At 41.5% G+C, this 21,577-nt stretch overlaps 1 protein-coding gene across 6 annotated transcripts in view; it reads right to left on the bottom strand.

The window, feature by feature from the left end:
• Positions 1–21,577, bottom strand: part of LOC138750000 (small G protein signaling modulator 2-like) — a 291,864-nt gene that overhangs the window by 171,590 nt on the left and 98,697 nt on the right. For all 6 annotated transcript variants that reach the window (XM_069912145.1, XM_069912144.1, XM_069912143.1 and 3 more), the window contains exons 5-10: positions 20,928–20,995; positions 15,513–15,658; positions 13,857–13,991; positions 7,493–7,617; positions 4,776–4,843; positions 3,913–4,076 (exon numbers count right to left, since the gene is read on the bottom strand). In XM_069912145.1, coding sequence (XP_069768246.1) covers positions 3,913–4,076; positions 4,776–4,843; positions 7,493–7,617; positions 13,857–13,991; positions 15,513–15,658; positions 20,928–20,995 — 706 coding nt within the window. The remainder of the gene's footprint in view (positions 1–3,912; positions 4,077–4,775; positions 4,844–7,492; positions 7,618–13,856; positions 13,992–15,512; positions 15,659–20,927; positions 20,996–21,577) is intronic.

The raw sequence follows: 21,577 nt of genomic DNA, 5'->3' as shown, positions 1-21,577 counted from the left end.
CCAGCAGGTGGTGAATCTGTGGAATTTGCTGCCCAATGAAGCAGTGGAGGCGACCTCAGTAAATCTATTCAAGATGAGGTTGGATAGATTTTTACATAGAAGGGGAATTAGGGGATATGGGGAAAAGGGATGTAGTTGGAGATGAGGCTATCATCAGATCAGTCAGCTGTGTTCTCATTGAATGGTAAGCAGGCTCGACGGGCCGGATGACCTACTCCTAATTTTGTTATGAATAGGTGTAGAAGGAGATACAATAGACACATTTAAGAAGCTTCTACATTAACACGTGAATTGGAAGGGAACAGAGGGCTATCTATGGAGTTAAATAAGAAAATCAGCAGATGCTGAGGTCATGTGCAATACACAAACGTGCTGGTCTTGTAGCATCCATCGGAAGGAAAGGATAACCAACATTTTGGGCTGACTCATAGGGAGGATGTCACCAGTGGTTGGAAATCATGTAGTGGAAAGTATGCTGACCGGCTGCATCACGATCTGGTATGGAAACACCAATACCCCTGAGCATAAAGCCCCGCAAAAGGTAGTGGACACAGCCCAGGTCATCACAGGAAAAAGCCCTCCCTACCATCAAGAGCATCTACGGGGAACGTTGCTGTCAGAGAGAATCAGCAATCATCAAGGATCCACAACACCCAGCACACGCTCTATTCTTAATGCTGCCATCAGGAAAGAATTGTAGATGCCACAGGACACAGGTTCAGGAATGGCTGCTACCCCTCTACCATCAGATTCCTCAACAATAAACTCAACCAGGGACTTATTTAAGGACTCTTACTTTTGCACTTTGTTATTTTTCTCTCTGTATAGCACAGTTTGATTATGTTTATTTATTTGTTTACATATGTATTTTGTGTACAGTTTTTTTTTGCACTACGAATTAGTGGTAATTCTGTCTTGCCCACAGGAAAAAGAATCTCAGGGTTGTATGTGATGTCATGTATTTACTCTGACCATAAACCTGAAATCCATTCATGACCAGAGGCAAATACATCACTGCACCAAGTTAAAGGTTCATTTGTCTGCAGACTTATTTTCCCCACAGCAATCATTGATAGTCCAGTCTTACAACCTTTATTCTTACAAAACAAGCAAAAGTGTCTTTATTTTCTGCATGTGGTATGGAGGTGATCTCCCAGTAGGTATTATCTTTTTTTTTTAAATTTTTTTATTTTTCACACCATAAACCACATTGACCATGATACATACATTTTCCTTTTCAAATATATACAGTGCCATTTTCTCCCCCCCCTCCCATCCCACCCTCCCTACCTCCCACCCCATCCATTTAAAGTACAAAATCGAAGATACATTAAACCAGTCAAACAATGTTGTCATTCAATAAAAATAAACAAGAAATTCCACTGAGTCAATTCTTTTCATTTCCTTCTCCTTTCGTTAATTTAGGTAGTGAATGTCCCCGGTAGGTTTTCTCTATTGTCTTTCATGTAAGGCTCCCATATTTGTTCAAATATTTCAATATTATTTCTTAAACTATATGTTATTTTTTCTAATGGAATACATTTATTCATTTCTATATACCATTGTTGTATTTTCAAATTATCTTCCAATTTCCAGGTTGACATAATACATTTTTTTGCTACGGCTAGAGCTATCTTAACAAATCTTTTTTGTGCACCTTCCAAATCAATTCCAAATTCTTTGTTTTTTATGTTACTTAGGAGGAAGATCTCTGGATTTTTTGGTATATTGTTTTCTGTAATTTTATTTAATATTTGGTTTAGATCTTCCCAAAATTTTTCTACTTTCTCACATGTCCAGATTGCATGAATTATTGTTCCCATTTCTTTTTTACATCGAAAACATCTGTCAGATACTCTTGGGTCCCATTTATTTAACTTTTGAGGTGTAATGTATAGCCTGTGTATCCAGTTATATTGTATCATACGTAACCTCGTATTTATTGTATTTCTCATCGTTCCAGAGCATAACTTCTCCCACGTTTCCTTTTTTATCTTTATATTTAAATCTTGTTCCCATTTTTGTTTAGTTTTACCATTTGTTTCCTCATTCTCCTTTTCTTGCAGTTTAATATACATATTTGTTATAAATCTTTTGATTGTCATTGTATCTGTAATCACATATTCAAAGTTACTTCCCTCTGGTAACCTCAGACTGCTTCCTAATTTGTCCTTCAAGTAGGATCTCAATTGGTAATATGCCAGCACTGTATCTTGAGTTATATTGTATTTATCTTTCATTTGTTCAAAGGATAATAATCTATTTCCTGAAAAACAATTTTCTATTCTTTTGATCCCTTTTTTCTCCCATTCTCTAAAAGAAAGGTTATCTATTGCAAAAGGGAATAACTTATTTTACGTCAATATTAGTTTTGGTAATTGGTAATTTGTTTTATTCCTTTCTACATGATCCAGTAAGTATTATCAAAGCAACATCACTGCTGGGACATCGTGGGATAAGAAAGTCCGGTTAAAGGGTCTTGAGCTGAAATATCAACTGTCCATTTCCATTGACGGATACTGCTGACCTACTGAGTGCCTCTGGTAGCTTGTTTTTTTTTAAACCACTGGGAAATGGGTCCTCTTGATGAGGAGATACCAAATACAAGATACAAAACTGTGGCTTTCCATGGAATTTTCTCATATATGTTTAAGTGAATGTAACTGCCCGAGTGGGCTTTACGATAGAAAACATGGACAGGATGGCAGGAATAAAATGCAACTGTTCATTTGCTCACCCATCACATTAATGGGCTTGCATTTGGAATTTTTTTACTGGTAAAAGTCCTACAATAGACAGCAAGGAGGAAAACCTGCAACTTTGATCAAATGTCCAACTTTGGTATGCACAGAGCTTCTAATTGGATGGAACTTGTGGGAGCTTCTCAAGCAGCAGAGACATTGGTGGGTCCAGGGTTGACACATTGAGGCACACAAGTTGAGAAATACAGACTTATAACATGGAGTCATGATGTCAAACCACAGAGAAACAGGAGCTTAATCCCTCTGAGCTCGCACCACACAGCAAGCATTAATTTTCACTAGAGCCTTTCTATTTATTCTCCCTGTCAATTTCCCTCAAACTTTATCACTCACTGACGATTGTTCCGCACACCTTAGGATGTAAGAAGAAACTGGAGCACTTGGAGTAAAGCCACATAGTCATAGAGAGATTTTAAATTCCTCACAGAGAGTATCTGGGAGGTCAGATTTCATTCCAGTTGCTGCAGTTGTCAAGCAGTGGCTCCACTAGCTGGTCCACTGTGCTGCCCCGCAATAATCTTTTCTTTAGCAGTAAATTGGCCACGTTATTAGAGCATGCAAAGGCATTTCGTGCTATAAAAAGGTGGCTATATAATGGGGAGGAGGATGGGGGTGTGAGGTGGGAGTCCTCCAAAATAACAAAAGAGCACATATATCTCTGGGCATGGTCACTGAAGAACCTAGCATTCATAAAAACATAAAATCGGTGGAAAAATGCAGCAGGTCTTGCAGCATCCTAAGAAGACAAAGATATATAAAAGTTTCGGGCCTGAGCCCTTCATCAAGTTAATGATATCTTGAAGAGCAGCTCTGCCCTGAACAATTGGCTATATATTTTTGCCTCCTATGGATCTTGTGGGACCTGCTGAATTTATCCAACGCTTTATTTATTTGTATTTACCACAATCACAGTGTCTGCAGACTTTCTTGTTCCACTTCAGAATTAACGAATATCTACTGCCCTTGCTGGTCCAACACCCTTTCAAGAGTTGGATCCAGGGATTCTACTGCTTCTTTTGAATCAGCAAATGTAATGGATTAATCAGGTAAATGACAACTACCTTCCTTTTAAAATCTGAATATGTGGGTCACTCTGTAAGATGGTCGTGTTCTAAATTCAAGATGTTGATGACTCGAGAGGTTGACCTACCTTTCCCCGCTGAGACCAGAGTGGGGGATCAAGCTGTCCTCTGGGTAACAAGCCATTTTCAAGGCAGGAGAGGAAGGCTAATAGGTGGCCACCTTGAGGGAAGTGAAGTGGAGGTCTCTGGATTCCATCCTGACTCACCAGCACCAAGGTTCCACCGCTGTCAGCTGGCAGAGGGAAAGAAACCTTCATCCATCAACTCCACATCATGCGCTAACAAACAGCTCACAAAATTCAACAGGAGGAAAGACAGATTTACATTCATTTATCTCTTTCACGTCATCCAAATATGCTTTACAATCAGTGAATACTTTATTTTAAATGTTATTCGTTTTAAATATAGGAAACACAAAAGTCAATCTGTGTACTACTGTCAGCACCAAGACAATGAGTGGAATATCCATTTTTTTGTTTTAAAGAGCCACTGAATGGCCAGGGAATAATTTCCTCACTTACATTGGAGTAAGTCTGATGAAATATTTTATCTTCAGTTGAGAGAGATCACAGTGATTTAGCTTAATATGTCTGCTAAAAATTAGCATTTCCAAACATGTAGTAGTCCCTCTGAGACTTCTGCATTCATTTTCCCACTCAGCCCCACTGCCCTGCCTTCACCTGTGATGCCCTGACTAATTAAGAACTTGTCAATCTCTGCCCTGAATACACCCAATGACCTGGCCTCCAAATATCATAGATTTACCACCCTCTAGTTGAGGAATTTCCCCCCCCACATCTCTGTTCTCAGCGGACACCCTTCAATCCTGTCCCTTAACTCGAATTCACTCTTCAAATTTGGAAGCAGTGTCCGCTAACAGAAATGTGACTGATAACCAAATCTTCAGATAAACAGTCACAACATCACTTACGCTGTTGGTGGCAATGGATGCAAACAATCTGATGTAATGGCATAGTTAAGGCATAATCCCAGTAGACACTGAAAACAAGCCACAAAAAAAAAAGACCTTGTTTTATGAATGCAGAATTTCCTTTGCAACACAACTTTTAACAAACACTCGATTCAGAATTTTGTGATAATCATTTTGTTTCGATCGGCGTCCTAAATGTGCATGAAATCAGAGGGAAAATTTGCCAGAGATGCACAAGAGACTGCAGATGCTGTAAACATGACTGAAAGCATCTGTGGAAATAGAAACCATTCCCCAATCCCCCCTACCACCTTATTTGCAGCTTAACTCAGAGCCTATACACTTTTTTCAGTCCTGATCGAGGCTTTCGGCTCAGACCGTCAATCCTCTCCCACTGATGCTACTCAAACTGTGGTTTCTTTCCTTTTTAATCTTTTTTATTGGTTTTCATAATAATTACAGTGCAATGAAGAAAAGGGAATTAAACTGAAAATACATAAATTAAAATATATTAATATATTAAAATAAAACTTCAGTCTGAACTTGTTTCCCCCCCCCTCCACTGCACTGGGTGAAAATAAAAACATAAAATCAAAAGTGTTATATAGAAACCCCCCCCCCACCCCCACCTAGCCTTCTTGAATAATAAATAATAAAAAAAACTAACAAAAAACAGCTGAGCAGCTTATCCTGAGGGTTACATATATTTTGTAGCTTTTGGTTCCTACTGTCAATCATCTGGAAGAGTGAGTACATCTAATCATGTTAGAAACATTTACATAAAATGAAAATAAGACATAAAAGGTCGCCGTGTATCTTCAAATTTCACTGATGAATCAAATGTTATCTAATTTTTTTCTAAGCTTAGACGAGACATAATATGAGAGAACCATTGCTGTTGGAGGACTAGAGTCTTTCCATTTGAATAGGATGGCTCTTCTAGCCAACGGTGCAGAGATGGCCACAACCCGTTGAACAGGTACAGAAAAACTCTGGGTAAATAATCCCGAAAAGAGCAGTTACTGGATTGGGTCGTAGCTCCTGGAGTATAGTTGAAAAGATATTAAAAATTTCTTTCCTTGGTTTAAGATTCCAGCATATGCAGTCTCCCGTATGTCTCGGGTTTTTTTCCCCCAAGTATTAAGGATTCGTTAACAGAGAGTATTTCCAGCATGGTCCATTTTTAATCCTGATTGGACAGTCTTTCAGGAAAGCAGTAGACCGATCTCTTCCCTTTGTCCTGCAAGAAATGCTACACTTCCACCCGCACTACCTCCCTAACAACCCTTCCAAGTTGAAGCAACACTTCACTTGTGAATCTGCAGTGCTCCTGTTGTGGCCTTCTCTACTTTGGAGAGATTGGAACACGGACTTGGAGATCGTGTCACTGATCAATTTTAATTAACACTCACCATTCCCACATCGACATCCATGTGCCTCATGAACTGCCAAACCGAGACTACCCACAAATTGGAGGATCAACAACTAACTTCACATCTGGGCACTCTCCAACCAGATGGCATTAATGTCAACCTCCAGATTCCATTAAACCCCTCCCCCAAACCTCTCTCTGCTCTCTTTCCTCCAGCACCCTCCCCCTTTACCTTCCCTCTCCATTCAGAGAACTACACCCTCCCCTATCACTTCACAGCTTTTTTATCTTTTACCTTCCCACTGATTTCCACCTATGACCTAGATCAGTGGTTTTCAAACTGCCACCTGTTGGCCTGTGCACCTCCCACTCTCTCTTCCTTCCTCCTCTTCCCACCCTTTTGATTCAGATACCTGCTTGCCTTTTGTTTGCCTTTACTCCCTGTAGACCTGCTGAGTTTCTGTCTCCCCCACCTTTTAATTCAGGTGTCTGTCTGCTTTTTGCTCATACCTTGACAAGGGGCCAAGGCCTGAACATGGATGCAGCGTGACCTGCTGAGTTTCTCCAGTACATTAATGCATCGCACCAAAATATTCCCATTTCTCACACTGAATCTGTCATTGGGTTTTACCGCCAAAAGTTCTAACAGCTGAGGAAAGGGGATCCTTCAGGAAATGTTCATCTCTGGAAAGTACTGTAAGTTATGCTGATACTCACACTGGCAATGCCTACAGATCTACCAGTAGATCATACATAGAAGAAAACAGAATTACAAAATGCTATCAATCCTGCAAACTTGAAATAAGACCAGAAAATATGCAGGCTCAGGGAAAATCGAGATCAGTGGTTTTCAAACTGCCCCCTAAACTCATATTCCACCTTAAGGAATCCCTGTGCCATAAGGGATTAGTAAGGGATTCCTTAAGATGGTGAGTGAGAAGGGAAGGTTGAGAATCACTGCTCCAGGACCAATTTTTATTGAAAATACTTTGCTTGAGAAAAATTCTCACTGGCTCATTTCCTTTGGAGCTCTGAAACCATGCACATAACGAGTCAATTGGGTACGATTAAAACAGTGGTCTTCAAACTTTTTCTTCTCAAGCACACACCACCTTAAGCAATCCCTTACTAATCACAGAGCACCTGTGGCTTAGGGATTACTTAAGATGCAATGAATCCAGGGAATTCAGGAGGCAGTCTGAAACCCACTGAATAGATCAATGCTTCAAAATTCTTAGTTAATCAGTAATCTATAAATTCTAGGGCATAAAGCAATCCAAGTACAGGGCAGGAACAGTTGTAAAAGCGTCAACTGCATTGTGGTTTTGGGAATGACTCGACTCACCTCTTTTCAAGCTCAGAATCTCCTAAAGTTCCATTCATGAGTTGATTTGGGGTCCACTTCAGGGTTAAGTGGTCTGCAGACTGGTGAAGGGATAAGTAGCCTGGAACTGTTTCCACATCCTCTTTCTGTCGAAGCAAAAATAAATATTGGCGAGATCGCAAACTTATTCCCTTAGGAAACATGCAGGCACAGATCTGTATTGGAGATCTGAAGGTAGTGCCGGCAAATTGTAAATATTTGTTTACAGGTGCTTCATAAGCCATTTTAAGAACCCTTGTCTTAATTTCCCACCCATCCCCCCTATTCTTCCAGTGGCTCAGCTGAACCCTTGAACCTTTGCCAACACATAAGTCTTGGAGAACTGGCCACTCTTTCAACTGAGAATTTACATTGAGGCACTATGTGAAAGATGCAAAGGCGCTTTTTTGTTCTAAGAAATCACCTTCTCTGATACAAGGGCCACTTATTCCCCGTCCTTCATTGAGAAAGTGGTTGTCCTCGACTGCTTTCTTGAGTTGCCACTTGGTCTAAAACTATTTCCATACTGCTGTTAGCTGAAAAGACACTGCGTAGAAACACACAAGGTGCTCAGAATTAAACTCTGCCAGTTAAGAGTTTTGCCCTCTCCTCACATTTCCCCTGTCCACCGACAGTGCAGGGCCTTCCTGAGGTTCCCTGAATTCATTGTCGGAAAATTGTGGGATTATTCCTACTCCATAACAAATCCAAAATTACACCCAGTGTTGAGGGAGTGACGCCAGTGCTTGTTGTTTGGAAGAGATCATAAAATAAATTACCATCTGCTCTCTAAAATGATTGGGCAAATTTATTGGACCATATTGCAAGTCACCTATGGACGCTGCAAGACCTGTTGAGTTCCTCCAGCATTTCAGTTTTTACCTCTGTGACTGCAGACTTTAGTGTTTCTCTCACCTTCCACCAACCCCACCTGCCTGATACGGTGCAGCTGTTGGTGACATCTTTATGCTGCAAATTCTTTCACAAAAACTAAGACAGGGAAAGGTGCTACACTGATAAATGTATACATTCCTGTCAAATGTAGTAGCTCACTGCGTTAACAACCATCATAGCGTTTTCACAAACAACTCAACATACAGTGGTCATGTATGTCATGTCCAGTGCACTGTCCCCTATGGGGAAATCAATGTTGGTTGCGAGCAGATCAGGAACAAATGACCCTCTTCCCCTAATTAAAATGCTTCCAGTGGAACACAGAGGTGAAACCAACATATGCAAACCAGGCATTTTTGTTTGAATGACCCTCTTCCCCTAATTAAAATGCTTCCAGTGGAACACAGAGGTGAAACCAGCACATGCAAACCAGACATTTTTGTTTGATTTATCCAAAAAAGGGATTATAACACATGGGAAAGATTTTTAAAAATGAGGTTTTTTTTGGAGATAAAAATGGTTTCTTATAAAAGACACATAAACAAATATTAACAGCTCTGAAAGAATGAGATTCTGTGTTATAGAGCACAGTAAAGGCCCACAATGTTGTGCCGACACCTTTGTAAATCTACACCTTGACAATCTAATTTTTCCTGACCTCACACCCATAATCCTCTTTAGATTTAATGAAAGTATTTGTATTAGTTAAAAATTGGAGAAATTATTTGACAATCATTCTGCCAAACTCCATTTAAAAAAAAATACTTGCACCAGAAAATACTGCTGGAAACTATCGATGGAATATTTAGTGAGTCACTCATAGCTCCAGAGATTACGGCGGCCCTTTGCCAGGCCTATTGCTATCTTAGTTCACCTTCTGGAGGGCTAAATTAACTCAGGTTTCTGCCTTCTGCATCAAACTGAATAGTGAGAAAAAAAGACCTTTCCATTTTCAGCTATCAGCCTGGCCACCAGATGGCCAAGGATGGGACATAGAAGATAACAGTTCACTCTGATCGAAGCAACAATGGTTCAAAATAAAAGAGGGTAAAAATGATTGTGGGAGTTAGGTGGAGGGAGAAGGAAGAAACAAAGCAGCATTGAAAACATTCATTCTAATGAGGGCAAAAGTAGCCAAGGAAATCATTTAAAATATTTTAACAAGAGTGGTAAATTAAGTAGCTACACTCTACTAAATATCATAAATTAAATCAAGACAGACAAGACACAGGCAGAAACAAGCAAGAAAGGGTTGGGTTGGGTTGTAATGGGAAGTATCATCTTTAGTCATTGCTATTTCCAATTATGTAGGTTCTAACATGGATAATAGTTACGAGGTTGACAGCTCATTATCACGGCACAGAATACACAATGTATTCATCTATTATTCCAGACATAAGAACATAAAAAATAGGAGCAGAAGTAGACCATTCAGCCCTTCGAGCCTGCTCTGCCATTCAATAAAATCATGACTGATTTGATGATAGATTCCTCTCCAGCTACCTGTCTGTGATTCATCTCCCTTAATTCCCCTACGATGCAAAAATCTATCCAATCAGGCAAGTCAGTCAGTCAATTGCAGGTGCTTTGCCTATATCTGAAGGACATGACTCTCGGTCCCAATCCAGAGACTCAAGACATGGCAAAATCCAGGCTGCCACCACAGTGCAGTAACATTACCTTTGATCTGATGCATTAATCTGGGGCCACATTTATTTTTTCAAGTAACTGAAGAAGATTTAATGGACTGTTTTGAACTACAGGAAGGTTACCAGTGGCTTTCTGATTGATATCTACTAAACTATTAAATCTGTTTCAATAGTGTTGTTTATTGAATCATTTATGACACTAGTGCTCCACAACCCTCCACGAACTAACTGCATTTCACATTGTATTGCTAGTGCGTACACTTCATATGTACCTTACGGCTTATAAGGCATCTTAGTAAATCCAGGAAAGATCCTGTTTGAGTACAATAAGCTTCCTATTTTTTTCAATGCACCTCGGCAAGGGGGAGTTCATTGGGAAGTGGTGTGGAGCGGGAGGATGGGTTTGAGGAAGGACAGGACAACGTCACATGAGAACTTCCCAAGATGACTTGTGGAAGGTTGAATAAATAATTATTATTCAATACACAATTTGCTGTTAACATTAGATCTCTTGCTTCATTCCTTCTAATTAACTGGTGATTCATGTTATCAATTGTGACAAAGCTTATTTATAACTGGGTTTTGATTTTTTTTCCAGAGAAGTATCTGGCTGCATTCCAAACCAATTTGAAGTTGATTGGGCTGCCAGATCTTTGAAAAGAGACAATATATTTAAACCGTCAAATCTATATAGATTTAGATTCACTGACAAAATTACTGCTTGACAATATCATTTAATTTCTTCTCATCAGGGGTCACTGCTTTTAAAATTATCAAATGCTTTAATTTTAATTTAATTCAGAAGTACAGCATAGTAACTGGCCCTTCCAACCTCTGAGCCCACGCTGCCCAAATACATCCAAGTGACCAAGGTAATCTGTAACCTTGTTCGTCTATGGAAAATGGGAGGAAACCGGAGCACCCAGAGGACACCCACGCAGACATGGGGAGAACGTACAATCTCCTTACAAACAGCTCCAAATTCGAACCAAGGTTGCACCATCCTAAGGATTCAGAATAAGTACTATCCACTTTATGCAACTTCCTAATTTGACATGTTACCACTACAACCAGAATTCTGAATTAATTTCACGCGCCATGAGAAGATGCCAGTTAACAAGTTTACATATATTTCCTCTGCCATCTAATTTCTGATGGCTCGGTTAATGGCCAAGTGCTAATCTAGCAATTTAGAATTTACCATTATTAACCGTAAAACTGAACTGAATAAATCTGGCAAATTTTTGGCACCAGAAGAGAAAGTGCGACAGCCATCAAACTGTCATTTAAAAAAAACCAAGCAGGAATCATTGAAAATTCTCAGCAGGTCAGACAGCATCTGTGGGGAGAGAAACTGAGTCAATGTTTTGGGTTCATTGTCTTTCATTAGAGAGTTGATTTACTAATGTCTATGTAAGGCAAATCTGCCCCAAGAACAACTCCAGCTTCAAAAAGCTTAGAGTGTAGGAAACATAGAGATTAGATCTCTTTCTTTGTGTCACCTCACATCTTTAGTGATTGAAAGCTATGGTTTAAAGTTTACCCCATGGACTCAAACACAAAAATCTTCACTGACTCTTATGTTTTTCACACAGCTGCTGCATTCCAGGAAATTATTCCCAATTTCCCGGAACGCAGTCTGTGTAAAACGAATGGGACAGGAATAAGGATTCATTCCCATCCCGGCATTTTACCTCCTCAACCCCTAGTTTTTTTCACGGATCACCTGCAGTCTAAACTGAACTGCAGGTGATCCATGAACAACGGGCTAATGAGTAGGACATCTAGTGCCCTTAAATACCGCACTTCTGTCTAAACTCGCGGTGTGATATGGATATTTGGAGTTTTGGTCGTTCCTGTGCGAAAGGCCACTCCTGGAAGGTAGGGAGACGGTGCAGAACAGAAACAAATCACGCAAGTTCTATGTAAAAAACATAACTGTTGCGAAACTGTGGGAGTGATGTGCTGTCAGAGCTCTTTCCGGTTTGGAAGATGGGAAAGTCTGCCTTTCATTCCAGTCAATAAAAAATTAGAATTTCTCCTCTCCCTTTGTTACAATACTTTCTCAAATGCAGGGTTGCAGCCAACATAAAGTAGCGCAGCACATAAAAGTTGCAAGTATTGCAGCAAAGTAGCGGCTAGCACAACGCTGTTACGGTGCCAATGACCCGGGTCCAAATCAGTGCTGTTGGTAAGGACTTTGCATATACTGTCCATGTCTGCATGGGTTTTCTCTGGGTGCTCCGGTTTCCTCCCACCCTTCAAAACGTATGGGGGTTGTAGGTGTAAATGGGCAGCATGGGCTTGTGGGCCGAAAGAGCCCGTTATTGTGCTGTATGTCTAAATAAATAAAACACTGGTTGTCAAAGGGTTCATCAGAGAAAAGGCAGATGGAGTTTAAGCCAGAAGCATGTGAGGTGCTCTACTTTGGGAGGTAAAATGTTGGAGGAAAGTATACAGTAAATGGCAGGACCTTTAGGAGCACTGACGCACAGAGGGATCTTGGGGTCCAAGTGTTCGCTCCCTGGAAGTGGCAGGTAGATAGGGTGGAAAAGAAGACATGCAACATTATTGTCTTCAAAGGTTGGGGAGTTGAGTGTAAAAGTTGGGGAGTCATGTTGCAGCTGTATAAGACTTTGGGTCTTCACTGGGATTTAATGTTAACTGCAATTGTGTATTGAATAATAATTATTTATTCAACCTTGCACAAGTCATCTTGGGAAGTTCTCATGTGACATTGTCCTGTCCTACCCTCAAATCCACCCTACCACTCCACACCATTTCCCAAAAACATTTATATTGCATCTATACGGCAGTGAAGTTGGGCTTTATCTGGAATATGACAGGATAATGTGGAGACTTTGAAGAAGGGTACAGAAGAGGTTCACTAGGATGTTGCCTGGATGAGGGAGAGTCAGCTATAAGGAGACATTGGACAATCTTGGATTGGAGCTGAGGGGACGAGCCAATTGAAGTATATAAGATTATGAGAAAATTAGGCTTTCAGGTGAGGGGGGAAAGTTGGAAGGAGATTTATTAGTTGTTTTATTCATAGAAAATGGCAGGTGCCAGAAACCTGTTGCCAGGGGCCATCAACATGGTAACATGCTATTTTGGCCCACAAGTCCGTGCTACCACCTACACCCCGGTACATGTTTGAATGGTGGGTGGAAACCGTACCCCCCGGGGAAAACCCACGCAGACACAGAGAGAACATACAGAGTCCTTACAAACAGTGTGGGATTCGAACCCTGGTCTTAATCGCTGGCGCCATAAAGGCATTGCACTAACTGTGCTGCCCCAATTTAACAGCCATATTGGGGTGGCAGTTTAAGAGGAATTTGAACAGGCATGTCAACAGACAGAGAATAGAGAGATAAGGACTATGTATAACCTCACAATACACAAACATGCTGGAGAAACTCAGCAGGTCACACAATATCTCTAGATTGGGTAATCAACATTCCAAGCATGGGCTGTTTATCAGGTAGGTACCTAATAAAGGATCCAGGCCCGAAATATTGGTTTCCCTTTACTTCCTTTGCATGCTACGTGATCTGCTGAGTTTCTCCAGCACTTGGCACCTGCCAACTTTATTATTTAACCCCTATGTTTAAACTGGGGGCATGAACACAAGAGGCAGAAGGGCCTGTGCACCACTGCTCTATATTCTAATGTCAGACCAGCTGCTTGCACACAGCACTCTCTCCCTATTTCAATACCATGGGCAACACCAAACCTTTAGTGTTGATTTGGTGAACCTGATGCCCAGGGTTATAGTTTCCTTGCCGAACACTACTTACAGGCTGAACAAGTACATTATTTTTTCCATACAGAAGATGGGTTCTGGAATTTTGATGTAAGGACTCCACATATTCTCTTGCTGAAGCTGCAAATTTATCTTCTGACATGCTCCCACTTGAATGACGTTTCTTTATCTGTAAGATACAAATTCACCAGCTTGATGAAGCAAGAGGTTGTTTTACTCTCCTGTTCATTCATAATCAGAATTCCCGATACAGTAAAACTCCAGTATCCGGCACCCATGGGGATTGGTAGATGCTGAATAAGTGAATTTTCCAGTCGCTTGAGACTACATGTTGTGTGATTGGTGAACTAACTGCTACGGGGCGAAACTTTTAAACTTGCGCATTTTTTAAAACTTATTTATCTTCCACAAATTCTTTTTTTAACTGGTTGCTTGTGGCTGCCGGTTGCTTGAATTCTGGAGGGGTTCCATGTGGGGTTAATCATACATGAACTCTGACCTTAAATATCAATACAGGTTTCACAACAAAATGGAGAGTCTCAACCAAGCCCGATCCTTACATGGTGTCCAATACTGTAGTAGATCACAATTCTCCCGGCCATGTCGTGGCCACATGTTCGTCACGGACTCATTTATACATCACATATACTCATTGAACTCCTAAGAAGTGGATCTTTTCATTCTTCACTCAGTTAATAAGTTGGCACATACATGTCTTATGGGGAAAGGTTAGCAGAGCTGGGACTTATCTCTTTGGAAAAAGGACGAGAGGTGACTTAATAGAGGTCCACAAGATTATAGGAGGCAGACAGGGTGGACAGCCAGCACCTTTTTGTCCTGCGGCGAGAGTAGGAAATACCAGAGGGGAGGAAAATTTAGGGGAAATTGTTAGGGTGTTGTTTTTAATTCACACAGAGAGTAATGGGTGCCTGGAATGTGTTGTCAGGGATAGTGGTGGAGGCTGGTACAATAGGGATATTTAAGAGACCAAGTACGTGGATGACAGAAAAATAGAGGGTTGTGAGGGAGGAAAGTTTAGTTTTTTTAAGCAGGTTAATCGAGGTTGGCACAACATTGTAGGCCGAAGAGCCTGTACTGTGCTGTAATGTTCTGTGCTCCAAGAAGATATTAAAAAATTACAAGATAAATTTATGTGAAAGCTATTTGACCCACCTGGTTTATTCTCATGCATGCCCCCTCCCATGTGAATGAATATTATTTTTTCCAGAGCCCTGGTAAATGTTGATTTCCCTCAATATCACAGCAACCTTAAAATCCTACCCCTCTTGCTTACCTGTTGTACTGTGAATTATGGCCCTAGATTTGCCTTCACTGTCCCCTTAAATGGGTTGTACACCCATACAAAAAATCCTCAGAATGCACAGCCTCGCTTGGTTAACATACACATGATTAACTAGCACCACTTAATCAGCAGGCAGCAAAACAAAGGCCACAAAAAGCCCTCTTGGCCCTATTCCTAAGATTAAACAGCACCAGGGATTGGGACCAGGGTTTTAATCCCGTGCTGTTTGTAAGGAGTTTGTACGTTCTCCCCATGTCTGCATGGGTTTCCTCCAGGGGCTCCGGTTTCCTCCCACCATTCAAAAATTGTACTGGGCTCGTGGGCTGAAAGGGTCTGTTACATGCTGTATATCTACATTTAAAAATTTTATATTAAGTGGACTCTTACACCAAGAGCCGGCCGTTTAGATGGAGAATCCTGGTGTCCATGTGTGCCATGAATACGGTGCCTTTGTACCAGCTCATCAGCAGATGGGTCTGTCCAATAATGGTCGGCAGTTTTTAGCTTTGTATACTCTAGCGCGCAAGGGCCAACTGAAACAGAAAACACAAAGTTATTTGATTTATTATACAAAAGCAGAGCAAAGTGGATGTGAAATCAGAACGTATACATATGATAAAAATATACTTCTTTAAGCATGTGAGAGATATTTATTTATGCTGTTTGCAATATCAGAGTCTTCATTAAACTGCATTCAATCCTGCATCTCCCTGACCAGCTGGGGTTGAGTTTCACTCACTGCCCAAGTTACAAATTTTTGTCATGTATTCCCCACAATAAGGGATTGGGTCAGTTCACATTTTCTGGGCAGTACTTTTAAAATTCAAATTTAAGGAGGAATAAAGAAGAGATGAACAGGTAAATTTTGATAGTTTATTCATGAACAAATCCAGCACGTTTCATTTATCAAAATGAGCAGTTAAAAAGAAAAATAAAATCAACACGTGGCAAAAGATGTAAACATTTTTTTTCACGACCAAAAAAAGAGCAGGTAATGTTTTGTTTAAAAATGAACATTGTAAAATAAAAATACAGCATACAAATGAATTTCTTTGCGATAAGATTACTTGTAATAAGTGTGGTTGTTGGTTGTCGCTGTGCTTACACACACCTGCACACAAAAGGCCACTGAAGTTTGAGAGTCCAGATTCTCAGGTGGTCCACATTTCTGATATCAGGATTTTTGGACTTTTACTGTAGGGTGGAAAGATGTGCCATTCTTTCTGGAGTTACCTCAGTTACAAAAGGGTAACACTGATCAGGCTTTATACACAGAAGTTCATTCAGATTGGTGTCACCCAAGGTCAATGGACAGGTGATCCACACAGTTGATGTAATTCTAAATACAGGTGTCTAACTTTTAATATGGGATTCCAAACACCGGCAACCTCCAAAACCCGGCACTTTTTTCAGTAGATGGCATTGCGCATAATTAATGTTAATTTCCCATAATAAATTCTCCATTTTCAGAGAGTGACACCCCCCCCCCCGTCCCCGTCCCCCTTACTTTTGGCGGAAAGGTAACTTGGCCCCCCAGCACCCAGTGGGAGAAAAGTGAACAGCATCTGGCTCAATTCGGGAGCAATGGCTGTCTTCTTTACCTGGCGCTGGCAGAGGATTCCAGCTGTGTGGGGGATTTTGGGTAACGAAGACGGCCATTGCTCCCGCATTGAGCCATCGCCGTGATCTGGTGCGGCGCTCCATAAACTCCAGGCTTGGGGGCACTGCACCCCTGCTGCCGTGTCAGGAGTTAGATGGGGGTGAGGGGCGCGATGGACAGTGCTGCACTGCTGGGGCGTGCCTGAGGACTGGCCCGACGAGCTGGTGGAGCACCTGAAAGCCGCTGGCGCCTGGCTCCACCGCCCTGCTCCTCCTGCAGTTCTGGACCTTGAGTCCAAGCAGCCGATGCTGGCCTCCTTTTTGGCCGAACTCCCAGGCCACCCCGTTGCCTCCGACCTCCACCTCACCGACGTGCTGGCTTTCTTTTGTAATTCTTTATTTATCGCACTATGAACCATATCAACCAATATATTTACAGATGCATCTCTTTAAATATTCAGTGACATTTTCTATTTTTTTCCCCCATCCCTCCCTTCCCTTCCCACTCCCCTCCAAAAACAGTAAACAATGGACATATAAAATACAATAAAACAATATCTTTATACAAAAGGAATACAAACAAAAAATACGTATCATCTCCTTATTCACATTAAATCTGATCGTGTTTATCTTATCATTTGAGGTGGTGGTGGTCCAAGGCCTGCTCTTTCTGTTATGTTCCATATATGGTTCCCAGGTTTTTTCAAACATTGTAACTTTGTCTTTTAAATTATATGTGATTTTTTTCCCCAATGGGATACACTTAAACTTGGATATATATTCCGTTAATGTTTATAGTCATATAGTCCAACGTGGCCATCTTATATCTTTATTTTCACTTCTTTTCCACCTCTTCACCACCTCCATCCCCTTTTTTTTCCATTACTGTTTTTTAAGTTTTCCTTTTTAATCTCAATATATGACAATGCCCTTAAGACATGAAATACCCCAACAATCCCCACAAGCAATAGCCCTTTAACCCCAAATGAACCTCACTTCCTTAGATTGTCCCTTGCCCCTTGACGGCAACCACAACTCCCCTTTCCATTTGGTTTGTGAACTTACTCACAAGTGTCAACCGATTTCGCAGTGACCATTATTCTCCCACCCCAGCCCCCCACAGAGAACACTATTTTCCTATACATATAACAAAGCTCTCTCTTTTTTTCCCTTCTTCCCCTTCTCTTATCCATCTTTAAATCTTTATATATACATTATCTTTATATTTTTACATATTTTTGTATATTTTCTTGCCAGTCTTCCTTCTTGTCACTCCTCTTCCTCTCTTCTCCTGTCCTGCAAATGTTCAGCCAATTCTTGGGGCTTTCTTTGGGTCCAAGAACAGTCTATTCCATTCTCCAGGAATGAATACTTTGAGTATTGCTGGATGTCTTAATATAAAGTTATACCCTTTCTTCCATAAGATTGTTTTCGCCGTGTTGAATTCCTTCCTCTTCTTCAAATGTTTGAAGCTTATGTCCGGGTAAAAAAATATTCTTTGTCCCTTATATTCCAACGGCTTATTGTCTTCTCTAACCTTCTTTCTTCCCTGCTCCAGTATGTTTTCTCTTGTCGTATATCTTAGACATTTTACCACTATGGATCTCGGTTTTTGATGTGGTGGTGATTTCGGTACTAGCGCTCTATGTGCCCTTTCGATTTCTATTTCATGTGAATCTGTTCTTCCCAACACCTTCGGGATCCATCCTTTTATAAATTCCTTCATATCTGACCCTTCTTTGCCTTCTTTCAGGCCCACTATTTTCATGTTGTTTCGCCTACTGTAGTTTTCCAATATGTCAATTTTTTGTGACAATAAATCTTGTGTCTCTTTAATTTTTTTTCATTCTCTTCCAACTTCCCTCTTAAATCAGTTATCTCCATTTCTACAGCAGCTTCTCGTTCCTCCACATTTTCTACTCTTTTCCCTATTTCAGTCATGACCAACTCTAAGCTTTGCATTCTGTCTTCAGCTCTTTTCATTTTTCTTTTTTCTAATGATGGCCATTCTTTTAATGACCTAATTTGTTCTTCAAAAAAGGCTTTATCTAAATTTTATCCTTCTATCTTACCTTCTTCTTTCCTTTGAAATTCTTGGTCTTCTTCCTCCTCTTCTTGTGTGTCTGTATCTATGTCTGTGTCTTCTTATTTTCTTCTCTGTATCTGTGTATCTTCTTCCTTCTCTGGTGAGCTGCTTCTGTATCCTTGCTGGGCCTCCAGCTGCTGTGTCTCCTGTTGTTGGGCCTCCTGCTGCAGGTCGACCCATTGTTGGGACTCCCGCTGCAGGTCAACCCACCGCTGGGCCTCCTGCTGCAGGCTGAACCACTGCTGGGCCTCCTGCCACAGGTTGTCACCCTGCTGGTCACCCCGTTGCCACTCACCCTCTTCCGGCCCTTCATTCTGTTTCTCACCACTCTTCTTTTCTTCTTTCTTGCTTACTTCCCCCAGCCGAATGCCCCGATACTGGGCGTCTCTCAGCTGGCCACTCTGCAGCTGGCCGCTCCCCAGCTGAGTCCCCCTCCCGCCGGCGTTAACCTTTTTTTTACTTGCGCACCTCTTCTTGGCTCTGGGAGCCATTTTTGAAGTCCGCTGGTCGGGAGGACACCGCTCCTCTGGGGACTTACCAACACCAGAGATTGGCCGCTCCTCTCCACAGTGGCTCTCTGCTCTGATGTGCAGGTAAGGCCTTCTTCAGTGATTTTCCTTCTTCCCTTTTCTCTGTTATTCTTACTTTTTGTCTTTTGGGTGCCATCTTCTGTCTCTTCTCTGCAACTTTATCTTTCTCTTCCTGTATTTTATGTTTATTGTGATCTGTTTTTTTCACACTTTTTTTCTTTTCTCTGGAGAGGGCTGATTCTACTTGACCAGCCACTACTCCACCGACGTGCTGGTTGAGAGCCTCCTGTACAGCGCACGTCAAACCACCGCTCAGCCACCAACCCCCCCCCACCACCATGCTCAGGGCACAAAATAGTCTGGCACCAGGTCTTGGGGGGTGGGGGGGGGGGGGGGGGGGCAGGGTCAGGGAAATCAACGAACAGAATGCTGGGATGGCAAGTGATGACAGACAGCTAGGGGTGGGAGCAGACGGCAGAGTCTAGGTGTGAGGCATTTGTTTAAAGGGACCAAAATCAAAATGATTCCGATATCCATAAGATTCCGAATGACAGGTGTCTGGTCCCAACGATGCCAGATAAAAGATTAGGCTCCTGTAATGACTCTAGAAGGAGTCCCTACTTTATGAAACAAATCCCATGTGACTCAGAGACTTAAACAGGATCAAGGATCAAAATCGGAATAGCACCAAAAAACAATTATCAGAAATAAGAATTCAATAATTTAAGATTGGACTCAAGGATCATCAATCTTAGCACTCCATGCTCACTAATTGCATTCTCATGTTGTGCAATGCATTCTGCAGCTTATGGGATGTCCACCCAGAGCATCCCCTGTAACCATCTCTCCCAACAACAGGTTCCAGGAGCTGCAGGTTTCTGCTCACCTTTGGAAAAAATGTTGGAAGTCTCTGTAGGTGATACAGTCCCATCTGAGAGTTACATGCCACTGCAACTTAGCACTAACCCTAAAATGCCGATTTTATTCTGCTTCAGCTTCCTTTGTTGTCCATCCAATTTACTCACTGGTGACAGAGATCCCTTATATTGGCAAAGGCTCAATTTTGTTGCTGAGATGGCAAAATGCTCATTTACCACAACTAGCCAGGATAAATTATAAGGACCTTTAGAGGGAGTTCTTTGACTTGCTTCTGCCCAAAGATACCAAAATCAATGGCTTCTTGGCTTCACCGTCCCTCCCTCCCTCCAAGTGATATTGTCCATTCTTGAATGATTCTTGCCATGTGTCAGCGCTCTTACCCACTAGGTGAGGAAGCAGATGGAAGGAATGTTTAGACTACAAACAAATTACAATAAAAACCCTGGTATCCGGCACCTACGGGGATTGGCAGATAAGTGAATTTTTCGGTTGCTTGAGTTTGTGTGATTGGCAAACGAACCACTAAGGGGCGCCAATTCTAAACTTTTGGATTTGTTTTTCCTATTTATTTTTTGCAATTTTTATGCCAGTTGCTTGAGGCTGCTGGTTGCTTGCACTCTGGATAACAGGGATTTTACTGTACATATATTTAAAATAAAACTACTTTATGTATCTATTAGGCATCAAAAGATTAGTTCAGAACCTTACCGAGCAGTGAAGCTAGTATTGGTCCACAGACTGGATCTGCTATCAGAGCTTGCTTCTCGTAATATTTACTAGAAAGGACAAAATGTTACAACTATATTTAGATATCAAATGTGTAAGCAGCATGGTTTTCAAAATTTAACGCCCCCGATATTGTATGGGATGTGAATCCAGCACACGTCACGGGAGACGAACAGTGGTACCTGGGCAAATAGAATTGCAGCAGAGTTTTGTGGACACAGGTTATTGTTCACTGGGTCCAGAGGATGGAAGGGTTAGACAAATCACGATGCCAGGAGGAGCACCCGAGAAATGGGCAGCAACAGACCCACGAGGTAGGAATGAGTGGTGACCCTGCTCCAACATGGAGCCAGCTGAAATACTCTTGCGCCACGACTTGAACTTGCTTTTCGTGCGGCAGTGTCCAAGTACGTCTCATCTGCAGATTTGTCCTGAGCCTGTTTAGTTTTGGTTCACAAAAGTGGCCCACAACTTGCACCGAGGCATCAAGTGCATTGGCAATGAGCCTGACACCAGACAAGTACCGTGTGGCTTAACCAATGCAGCATGTGGAGCATTTACGGAATGGGTTGTGTGCCTGTGCCTTGCCAAGTGGATACCAATGGTGCTGATGCAATGCAATGGTAGGCAAT

This window comes from Narcine bancroftii, chromosome 14, assembly GCF_036971445.1.
Source record: "Narcine bancroftii isolate sNarBan1 chromosome 14, sNarBan1.hap1, whole genome shotgun sequence".
NCBI lineage: Eukaryota > Metazoa > Chordata > Chondrichthyes > Torpediniformes > Narcinidae > Narcine > Narcine bancroftii.
The sequence above is the reverse complement of the archived record's forward strand: the minus strand, read 5'-3'. Positions and strand labels throughout refer to the sequence as shown.